The sequence below is a fragment of the Fusarium oxysporum genome, chromosome 9 (genome assembly GCF_000149955.1).
Source record: "Fusarium oxysporum f. sp. lycopersici 4287 chromosome 9, whole genome shotgun sequence".
Taxonomy (NCBI): domain Eukaryota; kingdom Fungi; phylum Ascomycota; class Sordariomycetes; order Hypocreales; family Nectriaceae; genus Fusarium; species Fusarium oxysporum.
In genome coordinates, this window is record NC_030994.1 from 2,798,165 (window position 1) to 2,824,164 (window position 26,000).

Here is a 26,000-nt window from a genome sequence, read left to right on the forward strand (position 1 = left end):
TCGCCTCCATTATTATTCCGCTCAGATTTCCCCAGATAATTTTCTGTGACCCATCCTCCGAGGCCGGCTTCGCAAACAAAAAACATGAAGCTATCCCCAACCTAAAACTCGCACTCTGTTCCATCCACCCGACACCGTCGCTGTCTCGATCCAGAATTAACTTTCTGGTATGGTATTTGCTCTTGGTTACTGATTGAGCTTTCACAATGGTTGCTTTTGTATGTATATCCTCGCCGAGTCCCCATCATGGGACCTAGGACATTCCCCGCCACTGCGTCTTGAACACTTCCCTTTATCTCTTGACCACTCCCTTTCAGTCTTCTAGAATATATACTGACAATCTGTATAGAGGAGAGCAGTCGCTCTCAACGCTGTTGCCGTCGCGCGACTCCAATCCCGAACCTTGATATCCCGCTCCCGATCTCTCGCCATCGCCACACAACACCGCGCCTACACGTCACCGAGTGCCCGTCGACAGTATGCTTTCCATTCTCAACTCGAGAGCTCGTCTACTCCTAATCCTTCGGCTTTCCAGTACCAGCGGGCGCCTGTGGTGGAGAATCCCCAGACTCTCATAGAGAAAATCGCCCAAAAACACGCCCAAGGCCTCGCTTCTGGGAAGAAGATCAAGGCTGGCTCGTACATTGCTTTGCGGCCGCAGCATATTATGAGTCACGACAACACCTGGCCTATAGCTAAAAAATGGCTCGATTTGCAAGCTTCTAAGATCCATGATAATCGTCAACTTGGTGCGTTGTGCCCTAGAGACTGGGGATGTTATCTAGGTCTTACCATGGGACTGGAGGGGGGATAACTACCTCCTACCATGGGATACGCCTTACCAAGGGAATGACTCCACTAATTCCTTGACAGTGTTCACGTTAGACCACGACGTGTCAAATATGTCAGAGAGTAACCTCCGGAAGTACTCTCTAATTCGTGAATTCGCCGAGAAGCATGGGATTACGAACTATCCTGCCGGGAGGGGAATTGGACACCAGATTATGATTGAGGAGGGTATGAAAGGACTGAACTGGCTTAATAAAATAGTCCACTAACGCTCGGATAGGATATGCTTGGCCAGAGACAGTTTCTGTGGCTAGTGACAGCCATAGTAACATGTATGGAGGTATGATACTCTGCCAAGGTTAGACTTTAGGCTGCTAACACACATGTAGGTGTAGGTTGTCTCGGTACTGCTGTCGTTCGTACAGACGCAGCCGCCATCTGGGCTACAGGACAGACCTGGTGGCAGGTCCCCCCTGTCGCAAAGGTCACTTTCACTGGCATTCTTCCCCCCGGCGTCACCGGAAAGGATGTCATTATTGCTCTTTGCGGCCTCTTCCGCGATGATCAAGTATTGAACCACGCCATTGAGTTTGCTGGTGGTGAGAGTCTCACTATTGACGAGCGCTTGACTATCAGCAACATGACCACGGAGTGGGGTGCCCTCGCAGGTGTCTTCCCTGTTGACGATATGCTCATCTCATGGTACCGCGGCAAGGCCACCACTAATGCCATGTTCAACGGCTCTTCGAAGGATCGCATCAACCACAAGCGAATCGACGAGCTCGAGCAGAACAGAATGTCTGCTGACCCCGGTGCCACATACGCCAAGGAGCTGTATCTCAACCTATCTACTCTTTCACCGATCGTCTCAGGGCCCAACTCCGTCAAGGTTGCCACCCCCCTGAACAAGCTCGAGGCCGAGAACATCCCCGTGAACAAGGCTTACCTTGTGTCTTGCACCAACTCTCGCGCTTCTGATATCGCAGCTGCTGCTCGTGTCTTCCGTGAGGCTGCCAAGGAGGGTAAGGCTGCCAAGGTTGCGCCAGGTGTCGAATTCTACATCTCTGCGGCATCCATCCCTGAGCAAAAGATTGCCGAGGAGGCTGGAGACTGGCAGGTCTTGGTTGAAGCTGGCGCCATTCCCATGATTTCAGGATGTGGACAATGTATCGGTTTGGGTAAGGGACTTCTTGAGCCTGGTGAGGTCGGTATTAGTGCCAGTAACCGTAACTTCAAGGTAAGACGCTGTTCCGTCTAGTAAAATATGACCCGAAGCTAACACTTATTCAGGGCCGCATGGGTTCTACGTCAGCCAAGGCATACCTCTCCAGCCCTGAGATCGTCGCTGCCAGTGCTCTTCAAGGCAAGATCGCAGGCCCTGGCTGGTACCAGAAGCCCGAGGGTGTTGAGAAGGTCATCATTGGCGAGGGAAGTGGTGACTTTGTTGCTGACAAGGCTCTGTCCATTGAGGATGCTCTCGACAAGATCATCAACGAGGCTGATGCTTTGATCGCCGCTGCTGAGAAGTCCGAGGGTGCCGCTGAAGAAGCAAGCCCTGCTGCTGCTGCTGCTGAGGAGGAGTCGCTGACTGAGATCCTCCCCGGTTTCCCTGAAAAGGTCGAGGGTGAAATTGTCTTCTGCGACAGCGATAACATCAACACTGATGGCATCTACCCCGGTACGTCAAGTCGTCCTCATTCCCGACGACTCAACTAACAGCTTGATAGGCAAGTACACATACGAGGATAACATCTCACCAGAGAAGATGGCCGAAGTCTGCATGGAGAACTACGACACCGAATTCGGCAAAATCGCCCAACCGGGCGACATTCTCGTCACCGGCTTCAACTTCGGCTGCGGCTCATCCCGCGAACAAGCCGCAACCGCCATCCTCGCCAAGAAGATCCCGCTCGTCGTCTCCGGCAGCTTCGGCAACATCTTCAGCCGCAACAGCATCAACAACGCGCTCATGGGCGTTGAAGTGCCTCGCCTCGTCGAGCGTCTCCGCGAGACCTACAAGAACGATACCGAGAAGCCGCTTACTCGACGAACGGGGTGGAAGTTCGTCTGGGATGTCAGGAGGTCAAAGGTTGTTGTTACGGAGAAGGATGGGAAGCAGTGGGAGCAGAAGGTTGGGGAGTTGCCTGCTAATGTGCAGGAGATTATCGCCAAGGGCGGTCTGGAGAAGTGGGTTAAGTCGAAGATTGAGGCGTGAAAAGTGTGATTTTTGTGTAATATAGAGGGTATTTAGATGTTGGAAATAAGTAAAAGTCTTGAACCTCATGACACTCAATCCCTTGGCTGGGAGAGGCAAGAAAACTTAGGACCTGTATCCTAACTAAGAAAAAGACTTAGGTAAGTTTAGTATATCTTAGAATCTTTAGACCATTAATTTTGGCACCCTGATTCAATGTCAGGTTTTCTTGCTCCTCGGGGCTTGGCGAAGGCTTTCCTAGATGACAAAAGTACGTAGGTAAGCTTAGTTGTTATTGAGAGGACCGTGGGCTGGATATTTTTGGCACCTTGCCCCAAGCTGCTCTCCACATCGCATCATCATTCAACACAAAGAATACTTCAACATCATCAAGCTTATCAACTGCTCTAAGTTACTGGAATTGCAATCTGGCATTAAAATCACAACGCAGTGAAGAAGAAAACACCCAATCCGAGGATGATACGTAACCCGACTGTCAAAATGTCACGATTAGCTTCACGATGCCTCATTCACCTCCGCCCATCGCTACCTCACCCAGCACAACGACACGCCTTCTCAACAACCCCCCCAAGGCATCTCATGAGCCTAACAGGCTTCTCAGACAACCAACTAACAGTCCGCGACGCCATCAGCAAGATATGCGCTGAATTCCCCAATACATACTGGCAGTCCCATGACCAAGATGAGCAAGACCCAAAGGAGTTCCACGCCGCTCTCGCAAAAGCCGGTTGGCTTGGTATTGCACTTCCAGAATCCTTAGGGGGCTCAGCTCTAGGGATTTCAGAGGCCACAATGATGATGCAGACGATCACAGAATCGGGTGCCGGTATGGCGGGTGCGCAGAGCATCCATGCTAATGTCTACGCGACGCAGCCTCTTGCCAAGTTTGGGTCGAAGGAGCAGTTGGAGGATACTATTCCTAAGATTGTGTCGGGGGAGTATCGAGTGTGCTTTGGAGTCACGGAGCCAAACGCTGGGCTTGATACACTTCGTTTAGAGACGGCAGCGAAAGAGAACTCGGATGGTTCATTCAACGTCACTGGTCAGAAGATCTGGATAACTTGTGCGCAAGTAGCGTCGAAAATGATCCTTCTCGCGAGAACTACACCATTAGATAAGGTTAAGAAGGCAAGCGAAGGCCTGTCCTTATTCTGTATTGATCTCAACCGTGACCAACCAGGCCTCGAAATGCGGCGGATCAAGAAAATGGGCGGCCGAGCAGTCGACGCCAATGAAGTGTTCTTCGATAATTACACCATCCCCTCCTCATCTCTCATCGGCGAAAAAGACAAGGGTTTCAAAATGATTCTTCACGGAATGAACGCTGAGCGCTGCCTCCTAGCTGGCGAAGCCCTCGGTCTCGGCTACGCCGCCCTCTCAAAAGCAGCATCCTACGCCAAAACTCGCGTTGTGTTCAAACGACAGATCGGAATGAACCAAGCAATTGCTCATCCGTTGGCAGATGCGTACATGAAGCTTGAAGCGGCGAAACTAGCGACGTATCATGCTGCGAGGTTGTATGATGATGAGAGTGGTACTGTTGGACAGGATGAGATTGGGGTCGCGGCGAATAGTGCAAAGTACATGGCTGCTGAAGCGGCGTTCACGGCGTGTGAGAGGGCGGTGTTGACGCATGGCGGGATGGGGTATGCGGTTGAGTATGATGTTGAGAGGTGGTTTAGGGAGTGTCTTGTCCCGAGGATTGCGCCGGTTAGTAGGGAGATGATATTGAACTATATCAGTGAAAAGGTTCTTGAGTTGCCGAGGAGTTATTGATGAGTAGTACCAGACTCCTTGTTGGTCGATATGGCTAAGGTAGTAGAACAGCGGGAGCCTAGAACAGACGCTTGGGAAGCCTCTGAATCACATCGGTATTGTTTATTTAACATTGTTAGATTTAGATTACATGAGGTCCAAGACTCTCCTTCACAGCTTTGACTTTTAAATAACGATACACTGATATCACATCTTTTATCAATGAAGAGGTCTCAGCTGCTCATGGTTGCGAGTCCGATCTCGGCCAAGTGCCAAAACTGCCTAATTAGGAAGTAAGTGTTGCAATCACGAAGTCGCCTGGGCCATTCTATAAAATGTATACAACATTCTTGTGACAAGTCTGCTCAATAACATATGATTCCCTGAAGCATCTCATCGGCATTTCGTTTGTTGACGATAGTGCTGCAAAAGACTTATCGGCTCTGATCGGATATCCATGGTCTTCGGATGACAGATCTACACCCCGTGATCGCACTCATTTCGACATTTCGCTCACTCATCACCATCACCATCACCGATCAACAAAGAGACAATTAAATATCTCATCCCTTCAAAATGGCACGAACACCAGTTTCTACGAAAAAGGCCCCCGCTGTGCCGCAAAACCTGATGAACCAGGCCATCATCGCCAATGGCTTCGTCTTCACATCTGGTGGCGTCGCGATGGACCCCAAGACAGGGAAGATGATTGATGGTGACATTGAGGCTCACACAGTACGTCAGGTCTCTCTTGAATCCCGAATCAATTGCTAATATGATCCCTATTCAGCGCCAAATTATTTCCAACCTCGGCGCCATTCTAGACGAAGCTGGCTCGAGCCTCAATGATGTGATTGAAGTCAACATTTACTTGTCTGATATGAAGTACTACGCCAAGATGAACGAAGTCTATGCTGAGTACTGGGGCGAAATCAAGCCTGCTAGAACGTAAGTCAGTTGCGGGATGCCTATGGGGTAAGAGTGCTGACCGTAGTAGATGCGTTGCTGTCAAGAGTCTTCCGATGAACGCCAATATTGAGATCAAGTGTGTCGGAGTCATTACCAACCCCAAGTCAAAGCTGTAAAGGAGGTTGCCGCTGATTCGGGGCTGGTCTTTGGCTGAATGAAGAGGCTCACGATGATGTTCCATAATTAGTAGTTATTAGGTCAGTTTCTATTACAGCACTCGACTTGTAAGATCCTCGGGCCAATTTGTTCCATAATTTATATCCTGCCCATTTTGCAAGCGCGCCGATCATGTGAGTAGGCGACCTCCTCGTACCAGGCTGTTATTCAAGTGCACAGGACACAAGACTGAGCATTGACTCCTCATTATACCGAAACCTCAAGGCGCCGTTCGCCATGAGGAAGAGGGCAAACTCCCCTTGGGCGCGGGTTATGCCGCCCGCATCTAGAACGCTCACCCCGTGGCCTTGTCTGCAGTAGCCGCGTTTAGCATTGACGTTGGCGCCACATGCGATCAGCAGCTTGTTAATTCTGGCTGCATCGGCGCTGCCGTTGCTCATAGCCTTGTACGCTGCTTCGTGGTAGTGCAGAACTGTCCTGCCAGAGTGACCGCGGTGGTGAAGATCAGCACCGTATTGGAGAAGGACTTGCACAGCATCGACGGTCTTCAACCTCACAGCGCAGAAGAAAGCGGTCTTGTCATCGTCAAAGATGGGCGTGTTTACGCCGATGCCAGACTCGCATAGAAGCCGCACCATCTTGACAAGGCCTGCCACCGTCGCGTGAAGCAGGGGAGTCTGGCCGTGCTCGTCACGGGCATTGGGGTCGAGTCCCAGGTTGCGAAGCTGTTTGGAAACATCAGGGGGCCTCCTGAACCTGGCAAGATAGTGCAGCACACAACGCCCATCGCGACATCTGGTGCGCGGGTCAGCGCCGTGCCGTAGAAGCCCTGAGATAATGACGCCTGCGTGGACACCGTGCGTCGCGGCGAGATGGAGGGCAGAGGCTCCATTGCCGTCTAGAGCATTAGCACCAGCACCGCCCTGTAGCAGTACATCCATGAGGCCCCTCTCCCACGCTTGCAGAGAGCACGCTATATTCAGTATGGCTGTGTAGAGGGTCGGATTGCCAGATGAGTCCACGGCATTTGCATCAGCCCCGTGTTGCAGGAGCTTAGCAGCAAGTCGTGTCAGGTACTCTACAGTGCCTCCAGACTACGCAACGGTGTGTAAAATGTGTTGGACGGCTTTCGACAGTGCGTTGATATCTGCGCTGTGTCTGAGCAATACGTCTATGATATGCAGACATGCTGTAGGGCCGGAGCAATGGATTGCTGCATGAAGCGCAGTCAAGCCACCCTCGTCCCAGCTGTTCGCGTTTACGCCACTGTGCTCAATCAGCGTGGTACCAAGGGAGTGTTGCATAGCGTTGCTCAGGGCCGAGGCTCCCTTATCCGGTATAGGCCGGGCATCTCACGATTCACCACGATCAGCTTCAAGGGACAGTGGCTCGTAATCGGAGTCACGAGGGCTGTCCAAGATGGAGCGTAGCCTGGAGAACAGACACCCTATAGAGTCCACGGAACACTCATCCAGTCCATCTATCAGGTAGCATACCGGGCCTCATGCCGGGTCTGTGACGACCTTCTTGAAAACCCCCCACAGAGCCACAAACGATGACAGGAGATTGTGTGCCTCCCCCCCGCCCTTCATCATTGTATTTCCTCTGTCCGACCTGCCAGAGATCCATAACAGCCCTGCGGCGGTATGTGAGGGGTTGCAGAGGGGAGGACTGGATGCCTTGAAGACCTGAATAAACTGTGATTGATCCAGCATATTGAGTCATTTTTAAGCTCAGGAATGCCCCGAGATATCTTTCATCGCCATTTCAAGCCTTGCAGTTCGGAAGGAATCATCTTTAAGATGGTGAAAGGAAACTGTGAATCTGCCGAATGGTGATTGGTTGATTTGCATAGAGTCATGTTACATATATGGCGGTACTCACCTGTGTCTATTTTAAGACCTATACAAATTTGACTTCCATTTTGATTCAGCCTTTACAAAGGATAATTGACCAAAACCTCAGGGGCTAGTGTAGTATTCAAAAGAAGACATACAATAAGCCTCCCACAACTAATCCTAACGTGATGAACGCGGACGAAGCCAAGCATCGAGCAGCATCACTCCCCTGAGGAACATCAGTAGGCTCTTCCCCACCTGTCTCACTTGCTCCCGTGAAGTTAGAAGATCCACTCAATTCCAAACGCTCCAAACCTCCCTCAATCTTATCCAGCGGTGCAACAAACGCCATCTGACTCCAACTAAACTGCGTATTCCTTCCTCCATACACAAAGACTTCAAATCTTCCTAACACTTCACTATCGCGGAATACAACCGTTCCATGCAGGATATCCGTCACCAAAGTGATGTTAACAGGAGCCGATACCTTGACAGGCTTGTGCGTGGATGAAGTGTTGACCCATATACGACCTGGAGCTCCGGGGTCAAGATCTAGCGCGTCGTCGTTTGTAACCTTGCGAAGGGGGTACTCCCATCCATCAGCGGTGAAGACCATGTTTCCACTCTTATCCAGGGATAGAGTATTGTCGGGACCGGAGAGGGTGAATGGGCCGGTGACGGAGAGTGTGAGGGTGTAGTTCATCCCCTTGCTCCCGTGACCAAGGTGAACTTCCTTTCCATCACCACCTGAACGAGTCCACGATACCAACGTACCATTAGCCCCAAGAGATAGCACCCTATCAAGGTTCTGATCGGGAGCTCGAAGAGAGTAAAAGTCAACACTAGTATCACTCGTCTCCTCCAACAACTTCGGTCCTCGACTTCCACTCCAAGCCCTCCCTCCCACTACAGCAATACCCCTCCGCATAGAGTAATACGCTTCAAGTTGCGTAGTCGCATCGGGACCATTGTCATTCCACGCAGCCAATGTAGCACCCCTCAACCTCTTCTCATCACTCTTAAGCTGCAGACTCGTATTAACAGGATTAAAATCAGCAGGCGTCCACTGCCATTCCTCCTTATCCGCAAAGTTGAAAACACGACTCTCGTTAAAGAACTGCGGGTAGCGCGCTGGGAGAATGGGCATGTGGTCGTTTTTGAGACTTGTGTAGGCCCACCAGTCTTCTGAGTTGATGACATCGTAGCCATCTTTGACGAGTTGCACGGGGTCTGATTGGCCGTATTGCCAGTGCTGGATGATGACGTTTTTATCGATTGTCTGGTTGCGTTTTGATGGTTCGTGAGTACCCCAGATTCGACTTCGCTTGTTGGCTGTAGAATTGATGAAACGGCTCATCTTGTTGACGAAGGTGATATAGTCATCAGCAAGCTCGGCGTCGTATTCGTCGGCGCCAATATGGACTTCCTTCGTGTTGAACCATGGTAGAAACTCTTCCCAGATACTCTGTACCGTTGGTAAGGTTTCCGGATGCGTCAAGTTCAGCAAATCCTTCTTGGCCAGGGCAAGCTCAGGTTTCCATTTGGTGAGATACAGAGAATGGCCAGGTGCCTCAATTTCCGGAATGACAGTTACTCCTCGAGAAGCGCAGTGACTCTGCAGTTCCATAAAGTCATCCCTCGATAACGTCTCGTTCTCTCGTCCATGAAGAATACCCCGCAGCGATTTGTCCTCCGGTAACAGCGAAAAATGCGAGTAGACATCCCTCCAACTGTCATTCTTGCCACGATTCAGCGGATAGTTATCACTAAGATGATAATGGAACTCATTCATCTTGAAGAACGAAGCATAACTGCACAGCTCTTTGAGAAAGTCCTTCGAGTACCACTTTCTCCCTGCATCAAGCATATATCCTCTGGTAGCATAAGCCGGGGCATCTCGACCAAGGGTACTCGTGATCGTCCCGTTGCCAGCTAGGAGAAGTTGAAGAAAGGTCCTGGTTCCCCACCACATTCCTCGAGCGCCTGATCCACCGATGAAGACGCGATTGGAGTTGATGATGATCTCGTAGCCTTCTGATGTCGATTTGCCGTTCTCGTATCTGAGATCAGAAGATTCTCCGGTGTATGAACCAAGAGAGATCCCGCTAGCATTGTTAGAAAGCTTGTCGACGCGCTTCAGTGTCCACTTTGATCCTGTGATCTTGGCAAGATCATCCTGAAATGTTGTCGCGAACTCGTGAGCGGTAGGCGGAATCAGGGTGAGGCCATCTTTATCCGACACAGACGCAAATTCATCGTCAATGTATATAACCTTTGGGCTCGAATCAAAGGACCAAGTCTCTTCCACAAAAGAATCAGCTTTTTCAAGGATTGGAGGAATGAGGTCTTGTGCTACAGCCAGCAGAGGCGAAGCAAGCAGAATGCCCGCGACCAGATATTCCTTCAACATGACGTCTCTATGTTCAAGCCCAAGATGCAAAGTGCAAGTTCCTTACTCCCATCATAAATTAATGCGGGCATCGTACTGTTTGTTTTTCCTCTGCCGATCTTGGTGAGATCCGGTCTTGACTCCGCAACAAGTGCGGGGATGTTACTTGATTGCAACAACGCGGATGTAACTGTAACCATGAGCTCTTATCATCCATTCGCAAAAGATCCCGAGACTCACCTTCTTGTTTAAGCTTGGGCTTTAAGTTGACTACCCTAGTCTTGTTCCAATTGTGACCATTCCGACCGAGAAATGCCATGAGTTTACGACCATGTCTGTAGCCAGCCATACCGAGGCCATTCGGATTAGAAGGGAAATAATATTTTTTTTGTTACCCCAGGACTCATGTTGTACTTAATTTAATAATAATAGTCAAAGGGCTAGAGTTGCCAAACAGTCAATGCAAACTAAAATGATCAGATAATGGAACATCCAGTGACGACCAAATTTAAAGGTACAATGTTATAAGCAATTATCTATTCTAATATAATCATTAATGGTACGAAGAAATCATAAATAACAGTATTCGCTTCAAAGACTCGCTCAAGCTCAAGCCAACTCGTATCGCTGCGTCAATGGTCGCTTCTGCTGTGACTCATGAACATACATCTCATATATCCGTCTCTCATCTGCTGACATCTCATATGGAGGCAGCTTATGCCTAGGAACGTGCATTTCCTGTGGTGGTAGATCACTAGGCCACTTTACCGAAAAGCCATCAGAGTTATCTTTATAAAGCGACGATTGAGTCTCAGACTGTTGGCCTTGAGCTCTACGGCGCCGTCGCCAGAAGAAAATGCCCAGACCTAGAGCGATGAGACAGAGTGCAGCACCTGCCCCTACGGCAATTCCAACCTTTGTGGCGGTCGGCATGGAAGGTTTCGACTCGACTTCATCTTGTTCTGAGGGACTGGCCGCTTTGGTTGGAGTGCTCGATGGCGATGGCGTTGGCTCATCGTCCCAGACACCTTTCCATGAAGCTTCCCAGTTGTTTCCACCCTTGCTGATAGTCTTATCTTTGGTCTCAATTGACGTGACGTCTGTCGTGGCTTGAACTCTGGGGCCCGGTGCTTGAGCCAGCCACCAGGTGTTGGCATCAGGATGCCAATTCGCTCCGACGAAGGCATCTTGTAGGAATGATCGTCCAAGGACGTATCTTCCATTGTTGTTTACATGACATGGGAAGTATGGGATAGGATTGTCGACGATCGGTTCAGAAAGAGTGAGGTTGAGATGCATGAATGGAACTCTGATCTTGACGGGGTCGGTGTTTGTGTCTGATATGAACGAGAATGATAAAGCGGTCGCGGAGTTGACGATTTTGTCGTATTGGTCTGATTTTGTGTCCCATATATAAAGACCAAGATCCGAATTAAAGTTGACGGGAAGGTGCTCGGCGATGTTGTCGCAAGTGGACTTTGGAAGGGTGAGGTATGGGGAGCATCCGTCCACAGTGATCTTAAGACCGCTGCTGATGGAAGAGTTGCCCTTGGCCAAAAGATCACCCTTGGACTTGGAAGTAAATGGCGAGTGATCGCCAACACCTTCGATAGCAATATCCCAAAGAGTGATTCCATCACCCCTCGGACTTCCACTCAAGGTAAGGACTTCCCCAATAACGCGGTTCTTGTCGTAACCACCGAACCAGAGAGACCCAGCTATAGATGGCTTGACGGACCCGATGTGCATGCCATAAGAATTGGAGGGCGTGTACTCGTTCTCCCAAAACCATCCAGGTGGCATACTGCCATTGGTAGCAGGTCTTCCATCAGGTTGTTCAAAAGATTGGTTGACGGATTTTGGACCGCCCATACTCAGACAGCCCGCGAAGAACGGTACGGTCTGACCACCCGGATATTTAATCTTCTGCGCATCAAGCAAAGCAATAGTCGAGTTGATGGTGTTGATCTCACCAAACATTATGTCGTCTCTGTAGCGAATACTCGTGTCGCCTTCAACGTTCACACCTTGCATGAAACCATCCAGTTCCACGAGAATATTCAAGCCAGTTCGATCGCCGGTTCTTTTGTCGTAAGTACCCGCTTTCGAAGCATAGCAAGTTCCTCGTTCGCAGTAATCATCGCTGATAAGCCATGTTTCCCACGTTCCGCCAGGATATAGGGAAATGGAAGTGGGACTGCTTCCAATCTGGACATTGACACCACGCCAGGGGCCATCAGGTCCAAATGTGTCGTCTGTCCATTGGATTTCTCGAGGGATTTGGGCAGCAGCCGTGAGAATGATGAAGACAAACATAGGTAGGATGACTTTCCAGGACATGGTCAATGACCCGCCTTTGGGAGGTATTAACGAAAGGATTGATTAAGGTATTGTAACAAAGAACGGAAGAGAGATCAAAAAGATGGAAAGCAACGGATCATGAGCACATGCAAAGAAAGTCACAAGAGAACAGAAGCAGAAAGAAATGGGCGGGACGAGCACATAACCATAATTAGAATTTGCAAGGCTCAACCAACACGATAACCAAGTCTTGGGCGTCACCAGGCTGAGCGACCTATCGCCAGCAGGTCAATTTACCTTGGCCCACTTGGTCGTGTAAGAGAACAACCAACATGCATAAGGGATTTTCAGCCACGGGCGCTCAGATATGTGACTATACCTTTATCTGTAGGGTAAGCGCTGAAATATGACTGTGATGCTTGTTAATTAGGTATATGTACTTATTGGCGGCACCCGATGATTAAAAATACTGAGTTGGTCAGTTGGGCTCAACCAACAAACAACATGGTACGAGAAGCAGGTTTCAGGAGAAGTCCATGCCAAGTCAGCAAGATATCATGCCATGAGGCATGAAAATAAGAAAGTTGGATTAAAACTTGATGAGAAAATAGTAAAGCCAAAGTAAAGTAAGGTTAAGCATAAATGAAACTCGCGATAGTAATAGACTCCATACACTCATAACTCGAAGCGAAGAAAATAAGTCTCGCCATCGCGTTTAGCCACCCATTATAACCTGAAACAACCCAAAATAACCGACCCCTGTCTCTGCATTTTTTAGGCTGTCTCAGCGGTTAACGTCCTCAAATGGTAGGACGTTGAAACGTGGTGGGGAAGACATGGATTGGCGAACAGCCACTCGATTTGCCAAGAAGCGATTGGCTAGCACAGCGCTTATCGTCGATCACAGGGGTCTAAGCGCCCGAGACTGACGACGTGAACAATCGCATGTGCTGAGCTTTCTTCCTTTGTCCCCTGAACTGTTCATCATATGTTTCTGCGTTCTGCTTTTAAACATCAGTTGCCGTTCAAGCTTATGTCTTAATCTAGGCACTATTCCCTCTTTGAAACATCGTCTTTTTTTCTTGCCATCTCTCTGATTGCGGGTCAATCTCGAGGTGGTCCTTTCACCCCACCTTTTGAGCATCTCATTCCTTAGCTCAAAGATCGAGCAGCGTCTTTCTCTTCCATCGCATCATGTCATCTAAGCGCCATCGCGTTGTTTTTATTGCCGTTCTCACTACCCTTCTCATCTTCTACCTTCAGAGCCAAACAGGCCATAGAACATCATCATGGCTATCACGTGCCGAAAAAGACGTTGACTGGTCGCGTTTTGCGTATACACAATATGTCACGAACAGCGAGTATTTGTGTAACTCACTCATGTTCTTCGAAGCTCTGAAACGTTACGGAAGTCGACCTGATCGTGTTATGATGGTTCCTGAAAGCATGCTTGAGCCAGAGATGGTGAACTCAAGTGATGCTTATCTGTTGAACAAAGCGCGCGATGAGTATAACGTCAAACTTGTTCCGATTACAATTCAGACAAACTGGGCAGGTGACGGTAAGTAACCCTCCTCATGACCAAAGAATATGGCTGATTGGTTGTCTAGCTACTTGGGCAGACTCATACACCAAGCTTCTGGCGTTCAACCAAACTAAGTATAATCGTGTACTGTCCATCGACTCAGATTCTCTCTTGCTACAAGCAATGGATGAACTGTTCTTCCTACCGGATGCACCTGTGGCTATGCCTCGAGCATACTGGATATCACCCGAGAAGATCCTCTCATCGCAACTCATGCTTATCCAACCTTCCGAGACAGAATTTTCCCGCATCATGGAAAGAGTGCAATCAGTAAAGTCTGGCGAGTACGACATGGAAATCGTCAACCAGCTTTATGGCGATAGTGCTTTGATCTTTCCCCACCGTCGCTACGACCTCCTAAGCGGCGAATTCCGCAACGACAAGCATGCTCACTATCTCGGTTCAGAATTGGAAACATGGGACCCTGCTGCGGCGTATAGTGAGGCTAAGCTAATTCACTTTTCGGACTGGCCACTACCGAAGCCTTGGAAACCTTTGCCTGAAGAAGACCGACTTGCAGCACAGCCTAATTGCACACGAATGACAAGTGGCGAGGAAGACTGTACGACGAGAATAATTTGGAATTCGTTGTATAATGACTTTAGAACGAAGAGAAAGGTTTGTTCAACTCTCCCAGTTATCGCTTTTCCGTATACTGATTCGAGTTCTCTAGGAGATCTGTGATTATCGTGTAGAGACAAGAGAGTCTGCCGCAAGTGGAACAATGTTGATCTAGAGTTTAAGAGTATGGTGGAATCTACCAGAGGGCCGGGTTCCGAATGGAGTTTGGGTTTGTTAGATAGCAGGGGCATTGCACATGACGAGTCCGATTTAAGCAACTCGGTCAAAAATGATTACTTAGATAATGGTAAACAGAACATAGAGCCCAACTGAACATTATTGAGTGCCTTCGCCCTGTATCAACAAAGTGTTCAAACCGACTCTAGGACATACTTCATGTCCTTCGCACATTTCTTGGAGAATTAGAAGATTTCTGGGCGGATAATACATGCAGACGAACTGTCCTCATCTTCGATTACTTCGCATGTTCAGAGATATCACAGCTTCATGAAAAAGTAAACTAAGGGATATCAAATAAAAGAGAAAACAAGTAAAGTCTCTGTTGAACAAATGAACAGGTCTAAGCCATATACATCGCTGCAGAATAGCGTATATAATCACACTCACCACCCTATTTAGACACTCACCACCAAGAAATCAGTTCTTAACAAATCTGACCAAGATTCCTCATTGACTCTATTATTACTCACACATAATATCTCCCTACCATTTATCATGTTTCCCTTCAAAAACATCTTCCAACGGCTCAAAGGGCTTTCCGTTCCTAAGTCTCATACCAAGGAAGCCCAACCACATCCCTTCGCAAGCTCCCAGACTCTTGAATTGAGCACAAAAGTGAACGCAAACCCCAACACCCTCCTGAACTCCCAAATTGAGAATCACGCTAACAATAAGGCCGAAGGCATTGTGACGGAGAGCTTCTGGCCTAATATCCGGAAGCATATCCTCGCCGATAACCCCAACGCTAAATCCATGAAAGCTATCTGTGCCATCTGCTGGGACGAGCTACATGTAACATGTATCTCCACCCCCGATGACAAACTCGACATCGCTCTTGTTGCTCCGTGTGGACATGTTATGTGTCCTAAATGCTGGCCACGCCAGGTCTTCGACTACTACGCCGTAGACTTCGTCGCAAAGAGAAAGTGTCCTATTTGCAAGACCGGACTCGAGTGTGTTGCTTGCAAAAAGACTTGCAATAAGGAGATGATCCCTACGTATGGTGGAAAAGCGAATATCGAGTGTTTTCCCGAGACTGCTCCAGAGTGTGGACGAGAGTACCGTCCTTGTTGTAAGGGCTGCGCTGGGGTTATTGATCGACAAGCAGATGGTTTTTGGTTTGAGTGGGATGATTGACCTGCAAGCAAATATTTTTTGGTTAGCGAATGTTGTGGAGCGGGAGAGCATGAATGTATCTTGAACTTGAAGTTGGGATGTGTAAGATAGGTTGAGGAGGATTGTTGAATCTGCTGAACAGGTTGAAGAGAGCTTAGAATGTCTGGATAGAATTATAGTCAACAATATTGTTTTTCAGCAGAGTTTTGTAACTATAGATATAGGGCTTGGCGTTTGGAAAGAATAAAAATTGATTCGCGCAGTCTAGTTGTCATATACTCGCCTCATTTTAGTGTTTCCTATGTTATAATGACAATTCCTGGACCAGAATTTATTGCACCCTATAACTAACTCATTCTAGCTCTTGTCTCCAAAGCCTATTATCCAGGCCATGGATCAGCAGTCACTTTTGTTCACATACGAAGAGGAAGAAGCTCAAAATTCCCAGAATAACCTCTGTTGGCAAGTAAAAGTCGACGATGAGTCCATCAGCAAAAGCACTTGTCTGCTCAGGAGGCTATCGTTCATTAAAGTAAACCGACTTTCACCAGACTCAGTGCCTGCATATTCCCTAAGCCCTTTTACACATGCAGCGTGTCCTGCAGGATATCTTTAGTTCTGTATTGAAAAGTGGAGATTTCTTGCATAATGGAAGCATATATCCGTGGTTCACGGCCGAAGTTCATCGCCCTCTTAGGGTCTGCCCCGGGCTGTAAGAAAACTTCTAATATTGAATTATACTAAGTTTACCTAAGACTTTTTTATTACTTGGATGATAGATCTCCCTCATCGAGATCTATCGTCGTCATGCGCCATAAAGTTGTCATGCGTTAATAAGGCGCTTGATGGCTGTGTTGAAATGCAAGTTCCAGTGCGGCTGAGCATCTAGCTTTCTGTAGTAACTCCGTAGCTCGATGATCAACCAATATCTCAGGCGCCATAACGTTTAAACGCATGGTACTGACCATCATTATCAGCTTTTTAAGATTAAGCTTGCAATGATGAAGAGTTTCAGACAAGTATGGCACCGACCAAAAGATCAACCTAACTTAACGAGTAACATGGTCGCGGCCGCGGAGCCTGCGCGCAACGAGTTCCCAGATGGCGTCAAAATCTGGCACAGTCCTGAAGACGCCGAACTTGATATATGCTTTATACATGGTCTGTCTGGGAATCGCGATAAAACTTGGACTGCTCCTGGTCAGCCCAACCCCTGGCCTGCCGAATTGCTTCCATCACGACTAGCCAAAGCTCGTCTTCTCACCTATGGCTACGACGCGTACGTTTTAAAAAAGTCAGTTTCTTCAACGAATCGGCTGATCGACCACGCCAATAATCTACTGCACGACCTCACGGCAGAACGCGTATCTTCTGACGCTATCAATCGACCTCTTGTCTTCATTGTGCATAGCTTTGGCGGAATCATTTGCAAGACAGCTTTGATCATCTCGCGCCAGAGTCCCGAGTCTCACCTTCGGCAAGTTTACAACGATACGAAGGGCATTGCTTTCCTTGGAACTCCGCATCGGGGTTCATGGGCAGCTGATTGGGCGAAGATACCTGCTTGGGCGCTGGGTCAAGTCAAATCGACAAACCGCAACATATTGGATGTTTTACAGATAAACAACCAATATCTCGAGTTCATCCAAACATCATTCCTATCGATGATACACGACCTTCTCGAGACTGGTCGCCCTCTTCAAATCACCTGTTTCTTCGAAGAACTGCCCATGCCCGGAGTCGGTACCATCGTCAGCAAGGAATCAGCCTCGCTCGAGGGCTACAGTGCCTTCAGCATCCACGCCAACCACTCTGACATGGTAAAATTTGGCTCAGCCTCGGAAAACGGGTTCAAGAGGTTACTGGGAGAATTGGTGCGGTGGGATGCCATGCTTGGAATGGGAGACTCAACTGTCAGCCCAGTGGCTGAACTAGAGTCGGATGGAAAAACGCCAAATGTTACCCCACCCCTCCAAACGACAACTGGGCATATTTTCAATGTGAGTGGAGGGACGCAGCATAACAACACGGGGGCAGGGAATCAGTTCTTTGGAAATTTCGATGGGCCAGTCTATTTTGGTTTGCCATCTACTAAGTAGTTAGTTTTATACAGAATTTAGGAGACTTCCTGCGTCGGCCTGTCTTGTTCATGGAGTATTATGTCACATCTCAAGAGGACACCGCCACCACACCTTGGGGTTGAAAGGGGTGTTGGTGATCCAATCAGCGAACAGCACTAAGGCAGGCTATCAACAATATCACAATAGGGCGTCCTGCATGGACAACGCATAAAGTACTTGCCTCTGAAAACGGGCAAAGGTGTTCTAGGACTCCAGCTGAAAGGCCATGACGCTAAAACAAAGATCAAGAGAAAAACAGGTTTGGTCCATGCTAATAGCTGTCCAGGTCTCAAAGGCTGTTACTCATCGAGATCCACGGGTGCAATGTTTTTCCTAATTTGTTAGCATAAGTTATAATTAGAATAAATTACAGTGCAGATTGGGCTTCAGCTCTCGCCCAGAGGAAATTTCAGATAACACATCAAAAACACGTTCAAAAAGCATACCGACTGCTTATAACACCACTCGCCCACTAGCTGTCAATCGTGCCTTACCACATATGACGTGACATGTCGTCAGGCGAGGCATGGCGAGTACAGCCTTGATTGAGAGTGGCCCCTCCCCGGAAAAATCCAGACGTAATGTTATCAGCCGGAAACCAGTGAAAAGCAGTACCAAGCTAGTAGAACAAACGAACACATTAGTCGAAGCATGCAAGAGTGACAGCCCAAGAGATGATACTCCCATATCGACTTGGGGAAACGGCTTCAATGTTTCCGGAGGGACTCAGTATAATAATATAGGAAGTGGCAATCAATTCCTCGGTAGTCAATTTCATGGGGATGTAAACTTTGTTGGAGGGAATGGAGATAGCGGTAAGTCAATACGTTCTTGCCTTGCAACTTCTATTCTTGGGTTCTAACCTTCCAACGAAGGGAAAGAGGGACGGAAGGCCCAGGTTCTGAAACGTCTTGCAACTTCACCATACCGCGACCGGAAGGATCGGAATCCATCTGCTGTCCAAGGCACCTGCGAATGGTTTATCTCTCATCATCTCTATCACGAATGGCTGGGTCAAGAAGCTTCAAAGATTCTTTGGGTTTCTGCTGATCCCGGATGTGGCAAATCCGTACTCGTCAAACACCTCATTGACTCAATCATCCAGACTACTGATTCCCGGATCATCTCCTATTTCTTCTTCAAAGATGATTTCAACGATCAAAAGAGCCTCCTAAGCGCGTTCAGTTGCATCCTCCAGCAGCTCTTCTTGCAAGACACTACGCTACTATCGGACGAGATCCTCTTACAATTTGATGCCAACGGCCAATGGATAATAGGATCATTTGTTGAGCTATGGCAGATCCTGATCAAAGTTGCGGCAAGTAATTCTGATAAAGAAATTATTTGCCTCATTGATGCAGTTGATGAATGCAATGAACATGAGAGGAACCACTTCTTTAAGGCTCTATGCGAGCTCTATGGTTCAAAAAGGAGTCCGAACCTGAAGTTTCTCATCACGAGTCGACCTTACCGAGAAATCGGAATGGGTTTCAAGCCACTGGAGAACTTGAACTTGCCAGTCATCCACCTCAGCGGCGAGAGCGATGCTGAGATGAGAAAGATCGTCAAGGAAATAGATATCGCTATAAGACAAAGGGTCAGTAGTATAGGAGTCCAGCAAAAGCTCACAGATGATGAGCAAGGCATACTGGTCACACGGCTCTTGTGTGTTCGTAATCGAACATATCTCTGGGCCCACCTTACATTGGACTTGATCCAGCGGCAGCTTGACATAAACAAAGAGAAGATTATCGACATTACATCGCATCTCCCTCAAAATGTCAACGAGGCCTACGAGAGGATACTGTGCAGAACCTTCAGCACTGAAAAGGCAACCAGGATGCTGCACTTGATCCTTGCCGCAAAGCGCCCCCTTACGTTGGGAGAAATGATCGTTGCTCTCGAGCTTCAGCAGCATCACCAGTCTATTGATGATATCGAGTTGGAGCCCGAGGACCGCTTCCGTGACAAGATAAGAGACATCTGCGGATTGGTTACCGTCAACGAATCACGAATCTTCCTTCTTCATCAGACCGTTAAGGAGTTTCTGATTTCTATGGACCACTCTGAACCCGCAAGCCCCAGCAGTTTAAGCTGGAAACACTCAATACTCGCAAATGACCCTAATACGACTTTGACCAGTGTCTGCGTCTGGTGTCTCCTTCTAAACCACCCAAGGAAGGACCAGTATACTGCAGTCCCACCTCCCTCAACACATACCAAGAAAAACGCGTTTATTAGCTACGCTGCTAAACACTGGGCGGATCATTTCAATCGGCTGCCAGCTCATAACCAGAAGAAGATGACAAGTGTGGCACTAGAGATCTGTGATACTCGAGGTTCTTGCTTCTTGTCTTGGTTCCCAGTTTATTGGAGAAGTCGGCATGCCCGGGTTGTTGCAGGGTTTACAACCTTGATGGCAGCATCTTATTTTGGACTTGAAGTAGTTGTGAGGCGAAGTCTAAAGACTGACTATTCTCAGCTGAACAAAAAGGACGGGACTTACCATAGATCGGCGTTATCTTGGGCAGCGGGCAACGGCCACGATGGTGTTGTGAAGCGTCTAATTCGTGGCTTATCAATCGGCCCACGAACCTTGAAAATCGTACTTCGGCAAGGGGCCAAGATCAACGAGTTTGATTCAGATAATCGAACTCCCCTTACTTATGCTATATGGAATAGACACCTATCTGTCGTTCGACGCCTGGTCGAAGCTGGCGCGTGGGTTGACGTCCCCGATGTCTTGGGAGGAACACCGACATCGTACGCAGTCACAAGCGGAAATTTCAAAATAAAAAATCTGGTGCTACGTGGAGATGTTCCCAGTAACGCAGAGCATAACGAGGGGGAAAAGCTTCTACTGTCCGCATCTAAGTACGGTCATATTCATGTAGTGAGAGTACTTCTGGAAGCAAGGAAAACAAACCTCAATCCAAAGGATGGCTGGGGCTGGACTCCACTAATGTGGGCTATCAATTACAGACATAGCGGAATCATCAAGCTTCTCCTGGAACACAAAGCAGATGTCAATACCAGAGACAAGACTGGGATGACACCACTTCACTTCGCTACCCGATACGGCCAATTCGAAATAGCAAAGCTCATACTGCAAACCGGTTGCGCTGACGTCAACATACCAGATCTGGCTGGGCTTACCCCTCTTCACCTAGCTGCTCGTTGGAAGCAAGACGATATCGCTCAGCTGATATTAAGGACAGGGATGGCCAATGTTACTGCCAGAGTCAATGACCAAGACCCTGTATGCTCTTGGGTGATTCGATATAATTCTTGCCCGACTCTGAAACTGATGCTTGATCTTTATGATGATCCTTCAAGCTTTCAAGATTGTACAATGGCCATTCTTGAGACTGACTGGGATTGGTCAGACAAGCTGGAGGTCATGGTGAGCTCCAGAAAGGTTGACATGAATGTTTCTGACACTCATGGCGAAACTGTACTACATAAAGCTGTCATTAAACGATCGTACAAGATGATAAGAGAGCTTCTTGCATCAGGAAAGGCGCCTATTAACAACCGGAACAGCCGTGGGCTAACGCCTCTTGCCCAGGCTTGTTTGATCGTGGACCTGGACATAGTTTCTGCTTTCTTGGAAACTGATCTATGGGACTTGAACATTGCTGATTCTTATGGCAATACACCGCTTCATCATGCCATTCAGGCAAGCTCTGTTCCTATCACAAGCGCCCTGATCGCAACAGGAAAGGCGGGTGTTGCAATGAAGAATAAGGATGGCCGTACACCACTTTCTTTGGCTTGTTTGGACGGTAATACAAGCTTGGTAAAATATCTCCTCCATAACTCTCAGGCTGATATCAACACTCAGGACATCTATGGGAGAACACCCGTTCATAACTGTATTTGGATGGAAGATGTGGATATGTTGCGCCTGATTCTGCAGACAGGTCGAGCAAAACTCAACGTGGTGGATAAATTCCAGTGTACGCCACTACTGCTTGCAGCTTACCAGAGCAAATGGCATATGGCCAGCCTACTGTTGAACTATAAACAGGCGGTGAACATGAAGGGTCAGAAAGGAAGGACAGCGATATTTTGGGCCATCATACAGGGACAAACAGAAATAGTCAGGCAGCTCATATCTCTGGAGCAAACCAACCTCGCTGTGCGAGATGAGGAAGGATTTACACCATTATCTCACGCAGCTCAACAGGGCAACGAAGAGATAATCCGAGTGTTGCTTGGCAAACCTGGCATTGATGTTGATGCCAAGGATAATGCTGGGATGACTGCGCTTGGACATGCTGCAAAGCAGGGGCACTTGGGGGCTGTTGAGTTGCTTTTGAATGAGGGCAAGGCAAATTCGTGGATAAAAGATAAAGAAGGGAGGACCCCACTGGCTCTGGCCTCGGCCGAGGGGCACTTCAAGGTAGTTCAGAGGATATTAGTTTAGGATGGGTATATATGTTGTGACAGCGAAAAACTACTCGTGAGATATAATCCCAGCCTAGAAAGGTGCTACAAAATCATGTTGCTGCGAATATTACTAAAAGTTTCTGTTTTACCAAGAATGAGGCCAAATAACAGGCATTCTAGGACACGAATCTAGACGCTTCCGTTTCCTTTGCTATCTGTCGGCTTAAGCCAATGCCACTTTAACCTAAGCGCGCCTGAGCTTATCCTTAGTCTGGACTGAGGTTAGACTGGGTGCCAGGAAGTGCCTGAGAAATGTAGGCCGCTATGCCTGGTTTCGACCTCTGGCAATCATAAAAGTACGACGGCCCTACATCTGTTAGTATCAAGGAATACCCTGGATCATGCAGAGATATATGAACCAGCTTCTAGAAGTAGACAAAATACAAAACCTAATTATTAGAAGTACCTTTCTTACACGTTTCTATATATCTTTCTTCTAGCAGGACTAAATTTATAAGTTGTTCTTGATTTAATTAGTATTCCTTACGCTAAGATTGCTTTGGTTATACTCTTAACAAGTACCACCCACAGCTAAATACTTGTCTTAAGCTTAAACCTGTCTCCCGCCATAATCCACTCTTTTTTCTCCTTAGTTCAGGGAGACCCCATGTGACATTGACGTATCGACCAGCCAGCCAATCTCTCTTCTCAGAAGTCAAGTAAACAATAGAGTCACCTGCCAGTTCTGGTTTATCGGCAAACGCTAAAATGCACTATCAGTAGTATGTTGTTGACCAGCTGGACATGAATAGAGCTCAAAGAACTTACCTTTACTTAATTCTGGAGATTGAGGCCACTGTTGTAACACCATCTCGGTGGCTACACTACCAGGGTGTATGGAGTATACCAATAACCCCTTGTCTCCATACTCCGCGGTAGCAAATTCGGCTAATCGGAGGGTGGCCAGCTTGCTGATCTGATATCCACTCAAGGTCGGCGAGACGCAGTGCGCGCCAATGCTACTGACGTTGACGATAGTCTTTTTACCATCGCAACTGAGCAATAGTGGAATGAACGTGCGCAAGAGCAGATAGAATCCGTTGGAGTTGATGGCAAAGTTGCGCGCCCACCCTTCGGGATCACTGTCGACAATCTTCCCGTCGCCTGAGAGGATCCCAGCGCTATTGACCACAATGTCTAGACGACCGAATTCAGAGCGGATCTTGGCAGCGGCGCTATCAACACTGACAGGATCTGACACGTCCATGTTAAGTTCCAGAATCCTTGGTCGTTTGCGACCTGCTTTGGAAGCAGCGTCAACAATCGAGGCCGAAGAAGCAGAAAGGTCAGAGCGTGCTCCAATAGCGATCTGAGATGCGCCTGCTTTGGCAAACGAAATAGCCATGGCGAGACCGAGCCCTCGACTTGCCCCGGTGATGAGGACTGTCACACCGTCGAAATCGAAGTTGGATGGCGAAATGGCGGCGTATGTATCATTGTGTATCTCAGTGCTAATGTAACCGTCGACTGCTGAGAAATTAGAACTCTTGAGTCGTTCCGCCTTTGTATGTAGGGATTACCTGGGCCTTCTGTGTCTCTTCCTGACGAGAGCATCTTTCTGACAATATTGGGCAAAGGGGTCTAATATTAAGGCTTTGTAATGAGGTGGAGCAGAAGATGTGAACAATCGTTGTGTGACTGAGATCCGGTCACTGAGAATTTTGATTGTGACTTTATGTCTTAATATATCTTCCAAGACGGGAATCCGGGCATTACGAGCTACCCGTCATAATATCCCATAAGGTTAGGTCAAAGGTACCACGTGGTGAATCGGGTTTAAAGCCGTGTTTTAGTCTGATCCGCTCCGCTATACATGCGCCCAAGGAACCCAAGTTGGCTGTGATCCACCGGAGCTCCGCCAAAAGTCCGCTTGTCGGACTCTGGGTGTTTGTGGGGTGAGTATCGAACAGCGGAGAGGGTATCGACTTGCGGAGGGTGATGTGTTTTGTTGAAACTGCGGACTTTTATTAGCCGATGTAGATCATCTATACTCTATTGAAAAAGTCGAAACTTTCTTTCTAGCTATTTCTCAGGCAAATCGAACATCTTCAATTACTTATTGAATAACTGATGATACACAATCATGACCAACATACCGACAAAAAGTACCTCCCTCTACGCCAATAAAGAGGGCAAAGTCGTTATTCACGACCTTCCTTTCCCAAACCCTCAAAAAGGAGAGATTCTCATCAAAGTATTATACTCAGGCGTTAATCTGTCTGATGTGCGAACCATCGAATTCTTTGGCCTTAGAAACTATGCTCTCGGCGGTGAATTCTGTGGCGAGGTTCTCGAGTCTTCAAGTCTCACCTCCACGCCCTTCAAAGCTGGCGATATCGTAGCTGGTATAGTGGCTGCAGGCAAGTCTCGGGATTCCCGCCATGCTGCGCACCAGGAGTACATCACAGTCGACCCCGACTGGGTTTTCAAGGTGCCTGAAAACTTGCCCCCTCAAGCTGCTGCTGGTCTTTCCATTGTTGTGCAGACGGCCAGCAATGCGCTCTTCAATCATCTTCGACTTCCACTTCCGCCAAGTGTTGCAGAAGGTACTATTGATAACGGCGCTTCTTCTCCAATGGGGACTCTAGTTGTTTGGGGTGGTGCAACGGGCGTTGGCATGGCTGCCATTCAGCTTGGACGGGCTAGCCGTGTATCTTCGATCGTGGCAATCGCCTCAGCTAAGCGGCACGACTTCCTAAAGTCCCTAGGCGCGACTTATTGCTTCGATTACCACGACCCAGGCGTTATCGAAAAGGTTAAACAAGCCCTGCAAGGAACGAAAGGAATAATCTGGGGCCTCGATGCACTTGGAAGTGTTGAGAACCCTGTATCACAAGAAGTCCTCAAAAGCGCCATCCCACCTCGCGACGAAGTCCGCCTGGCCACAGTACTACTAGCCCCTCATGGGGGGTTTGAAGCTGTCTTGGGTAGTCGGCAATTCCATGTTGAATTTAGTCTACCGGATGGCACCACTCTGAGCTTCCCTAAGGACGACGCCCTTGCCGACAGGCACTGGAGAGGGTTTCGCTGGGTTATTGACAATTACGGCGGCGATTATAAACCGACACCCGTTAGAGTCTTTGAAGGATCGGGTAAAGACGCCATTGGTGAGCTCCATAAGATGTGGCATATGAGTAATTTTGGAAAGGTAGTGCTTAAGCACCCCTTGCATCAAGAATCATAGAGAATTCTTAACCCTAGTTGACTTCATAAAAGCTCTATCTAGCTATAGGTATCATCAGTTCGTCATATTCCGATCAGTCTAGCTCTCTTGTCGATGATGCAGGAGAACAATCAATAAACCTAAGGGATGCAACAACCAAATCTCGCCCAGCCTTGCACATCAAAGCCGCTCTCTTGGCTGAACCATGTATCACTTTAATGGCACAGCAAGACCTTTAATTCTTAGACCCCGACTTCTAATTCTCTTATCAGATGCAATACTGTAGAACATAGACGCATCAACTCTGGCCACGAAATCACTGAGGCCGGAGACTAATTTCCAGATTAATTTCATGATCTAGATACGTTCATGATACTTGGATAACTACAA

At 48.1% G+C, this 26,000-nt stretch overlaps 11 protein-coding genes across 11 annotated transcripts; 8 read left to right on the top strand and 3 right to left on the bottom strand.

Moving 5' to 3' along the window:
• The first annotated feature begins 38 nt into the window (after nt 1–38).
• FOXG_12892 (homoaconitase, mitochondrial) lies at nt 39–3,175 on the top strand. Its single transcript, XM_018392830.1, has 7 exons — nt 39–218; nt 350–749; nt 874–1,017; nt 1,070–1,129; nt 1,179–2,026; nt 2,080–2,467; nt 2,517–3,175. The coding sequence occupies exons 1-7, from the start codon at nt 207–209 to the stop codon at nt 3,002–3,004; spliced, it is 2,340 nt and encodes a 779-aa protein (XP_018251421.1). The 5' UTR covers nt 39–206; the 3' UTR covers nt 3,005–3,175.
• Nucleotides 3,176–3,346: 171 nt separating this feature from the next.
• Nucleotides 3,347–4,971, top strand: FOXG_12893 (acyl-CoA dehydrogenase). The gene has a single exon (XM_018392831.1). The coding sequence runs from the start codon at nt 3,461–3,463 to the stop codon at nt 4,778–4,780; it is 1,320 nt and encodes a 439-aa protein (XP_018251422.1). The 5' UTR covers nt 3,347–3,460; the 3' UTR covers nt 4,781–4,971.
• Nucleotides 4,972–5,093: 122 nt separating this feature from the next.
• Nucleotides 5,094–6,172, top strand: FOXG_12894 (endoribonuclease L-PSP). The gene is made up of 3 exons (XM_018392832.1): nt 5,094–5,494; nt 5,550–5,707; nt 5,757–6,172. The coding sequence occupies exons 1-3, from the start codon at nt 5,336–5,338 to the stop codon at nt 5,842–5,844; spliced, it is 405 nt and encodes a 134-aa protein (XP_018251423.1). The 5' UTR covers nt 5,094–5,335; the 3' UTR covers nt 5,845–6,172.
• Nucleotides 6,049–10,093, bottom strand: FOXG_12895 (uncharacterized protein; the record flags this gene model as incomplete). Its single annotated transcript, XM_018392833.1, has 6 exons — nt 6,049–6,939; nt 7,015–7,111; nt 7,202–7,292; nt 7,342–7,542; nt 7,730–7,779; nt 7,842–10,093. The coding sequence occupies 6 exons, from the start codon at nt 10,091–10,093 to the stop codon at nt 6,049–6,051; spliced, it is 3,582 nt and encodes a 1,193-aa protein (XP_018251424.1).
• Nucleotides 10,094–10,563: 470 nt separating this feature from the next.
• On the bottom strand, nt 10,564–12,606 carry FOXG_12896 (uncharacterized protein). Its single transcript, XM_018392834.1, has one exon. The coding sequence runs from the start codon at nt 12,410–12,412 to the stop codon at nt 10,682–10,684; it is 1,731 nt and encodes a 576-aa protein (XP_018251425.1). The 5' UTR covers nt 12,413–12,606; the 3' UTR covers nt 10,564–10,681.
• Nucleotides 12,607–13,352: 746 nt separating this feature from the next.
• FOXG_12897 (uncharacterized protein) lies at nt 13,353–14,876 on the top strand. The gene is made up of 3 exons (XM_018392835.1): nt 13,353–13,934; nt 13,984–14,576; nt 14,632–14,876. Exons 1-3 carry the CDS (start codon nt 13,568–13,570, stop codon nt 14,692–14,694), a joined length of 1,023 nt encoding a protein of 340 aa, XP_018251426.1. The 5' UTR covers nt 13,353–13,567; the 3' UTR covers nt 14,695–14,876.
• Nucleotides 14,877–15,254: 378 nt separating this feature from the next.
• On the top strand, nt 15,255–15,896 carry FOXG_20808 (uncharacterized protein; the record flags this gene model as incomplete). The annotated part of the gene is made up of 1 exon (XM_018401116.1): nt 15,255–15,896. One exon carries the CDS (start codon nt 15,255–15,257, stop codon nt 15,894–15,896), a length of 642 nt encoding a protein of 213 aa, XP_018251427.1.
• An 899-nt stretch (nt 15,897–16,795) lies between these two features.
• Nucleotides 16,796–18,012, top strand: FOXG_12898 (uncharacterized protein). Its single transcript, XM_018392836.1, has one exon. It carries the CDS (start codon nt 16,874–16,876, stop codon nt 17,972–17,974), a length of 1,101 nt encoding a protein of 366 aa, XP_018251428.1. The 5' UTR covers nt 16,796–16,873; the 3' UTR covers nt 17,975–18,012.
• Nucleotides 18,013–18,405: 393 nt separating this feature from the next.
• FOXG_12899 (uncharacterized protein) lies at nt 18,406–22,424 on the top strand (the record flags this gene model as incomplete). The annotated part of the gene is made up of 2 exons (XM_018392837.1): nt 18,406–18,810; nt 18,871–22,424. The coding sequence occupies exons 1-2, from the start codon at nt 18,522–18,524 to the stop codon at nt 22,422–22,424; spliced, it is 3,843 nt and encodes a 1,280-aa protein (XP_018251429.1). The 5' UTR covers nt 18,406–18,521.
• Nucleotides 22,425–22,653: 229 nt separating this feature from the next.
• Nucleotides 22,654–24,086, bottom strand: FOXG_12900 (uncharacterized protein; the record flags this gene model as incomplete). Its single annotated transcript, XM_018392838.1, has 5 exons — nt 23,968–24,086; nt 23,216–23,914; nt 22,977–23,150; nt 22,863–22,892; nt 22,654–22,754 (listed from the first exon to the last, which is right to left on the bottom strand). The coding sequence occupies exons 1-5, from the start codon at nt 23,999–24,001 to the stop codon at nt 22,654–22,656; spliced, it is 1,038 nt and encodes a 345-aa protein (XP_018251430.1). The 5' UTR covers nt 24,002–24,086.
• A 444-nt stretch (nt 24,087–24,530) lies between these two features.
• FOXG_12901 (uncharacterized protein) lies at nt 24,531–25,631 on the top strand (the record flags this gene model as incomplete). Its single annotated transcript, XM_018392839.1, has 1 exon — nt 24,531–25,631. One exon carries the CDS (start codon nt 24,531–24,533, stop codon nt 25,629–25,631), a length of 1,101 nt encoding a protein of 366 aa, XP_018251431.1.
• Nucleotides 25,632–26,000: the final 369 nt, after the last annotated feature.

What these genes read in the sequence shown, in the direction of transcription:
- FOXG_12892 (XM_018392830.1), top strand. An exon ending in CCATGATAATCGTCAACTTG is followed by an intron (nt 750 to 873) that starts GTGCGTTGTGCC and finishes ATTCCTTGACAG; the next exon opens with TGTTCACGTTAGACCACGAC. An exon ending in CCATAGTAACATGTATGGAG is followed by an intron (nt 1,130 to 1,178) that starts GTATGATACTCT and finishes ACACACATGTAG; the next exon opens with GTGTAGGTTGTCTCGGTACT.
- FOXG_12893 (XM_018392831.1), top strand. Translation starts at nt 3,461, where the DNA reads ATGATACGTAACCCGACTGTCAAAATGTCACGATTAGCTTCACGATGC.
- FOXG_12894 (XM_018392832.1), top strand. Translation starts at nt 5,336, where the DNA reads ATGGCACGAACACCAGTTTCTACGAAAAAGGCCCCCGCTGTGCCGCAA. An exon ending in GTGACATTGAGGCTCACACA is followed by an intron (nt 5,495 to 5,549) that starts GTACGTCAGGTC and finishes ATCCCTATTCAG; the next exon opens with CGCCAAATTATTTCCAACCT. An exon ending in GAAATCAAGCCTGCTAGAAC is followed by an intron (nt 5,708 to 5,756) that starts GTAAGTCAGTTG and finishes TGACCGTAGTAG; the next exon opens with ATGCGTTGCTGTCAAGAGTC.
- FOXG_12896 (XM_018392834.1), bottom strand. Translation starts at nt 12,412, where the DNA reads ATGTCCTGGAAAGTCATCCTACCTATGTTTGTCTTCATCATTCTCACG.
- FOXG_12897 (XM_018392835.1), top strand. Translation starts at nt 13,568, where the DNA reads ATGTCATCTAAGCGCCATCGCGTTGTTTTTATTGCCGTTCTCACTACC. An exon ending in GACAAACTGGGCAGGTGACG is followed by an intron (nt 13,935 to 13,983) that starts GTAAGTAACCCT and finishes TTGGTTGTCTAG; the next exon opens with CTACTTGGGCAGACTCATAC. An exon ending in ACTTTAGAACGAAGAGAAAG is followed by an intron (nt 14,577 to 14,631) that starts GTTTGTTCAACT and finishes CGAGTTCTCTAG; the next exon opens with GAGATCTGTGATTATCGTGT.
- FOXG_12898 (XM_018392836.1), top strand. Translation starts at nt 16,874, where the DNA reads ATGATGAAGAGTTTCAGACAAGTATGGCACCGACCAAAAGATCAACCT.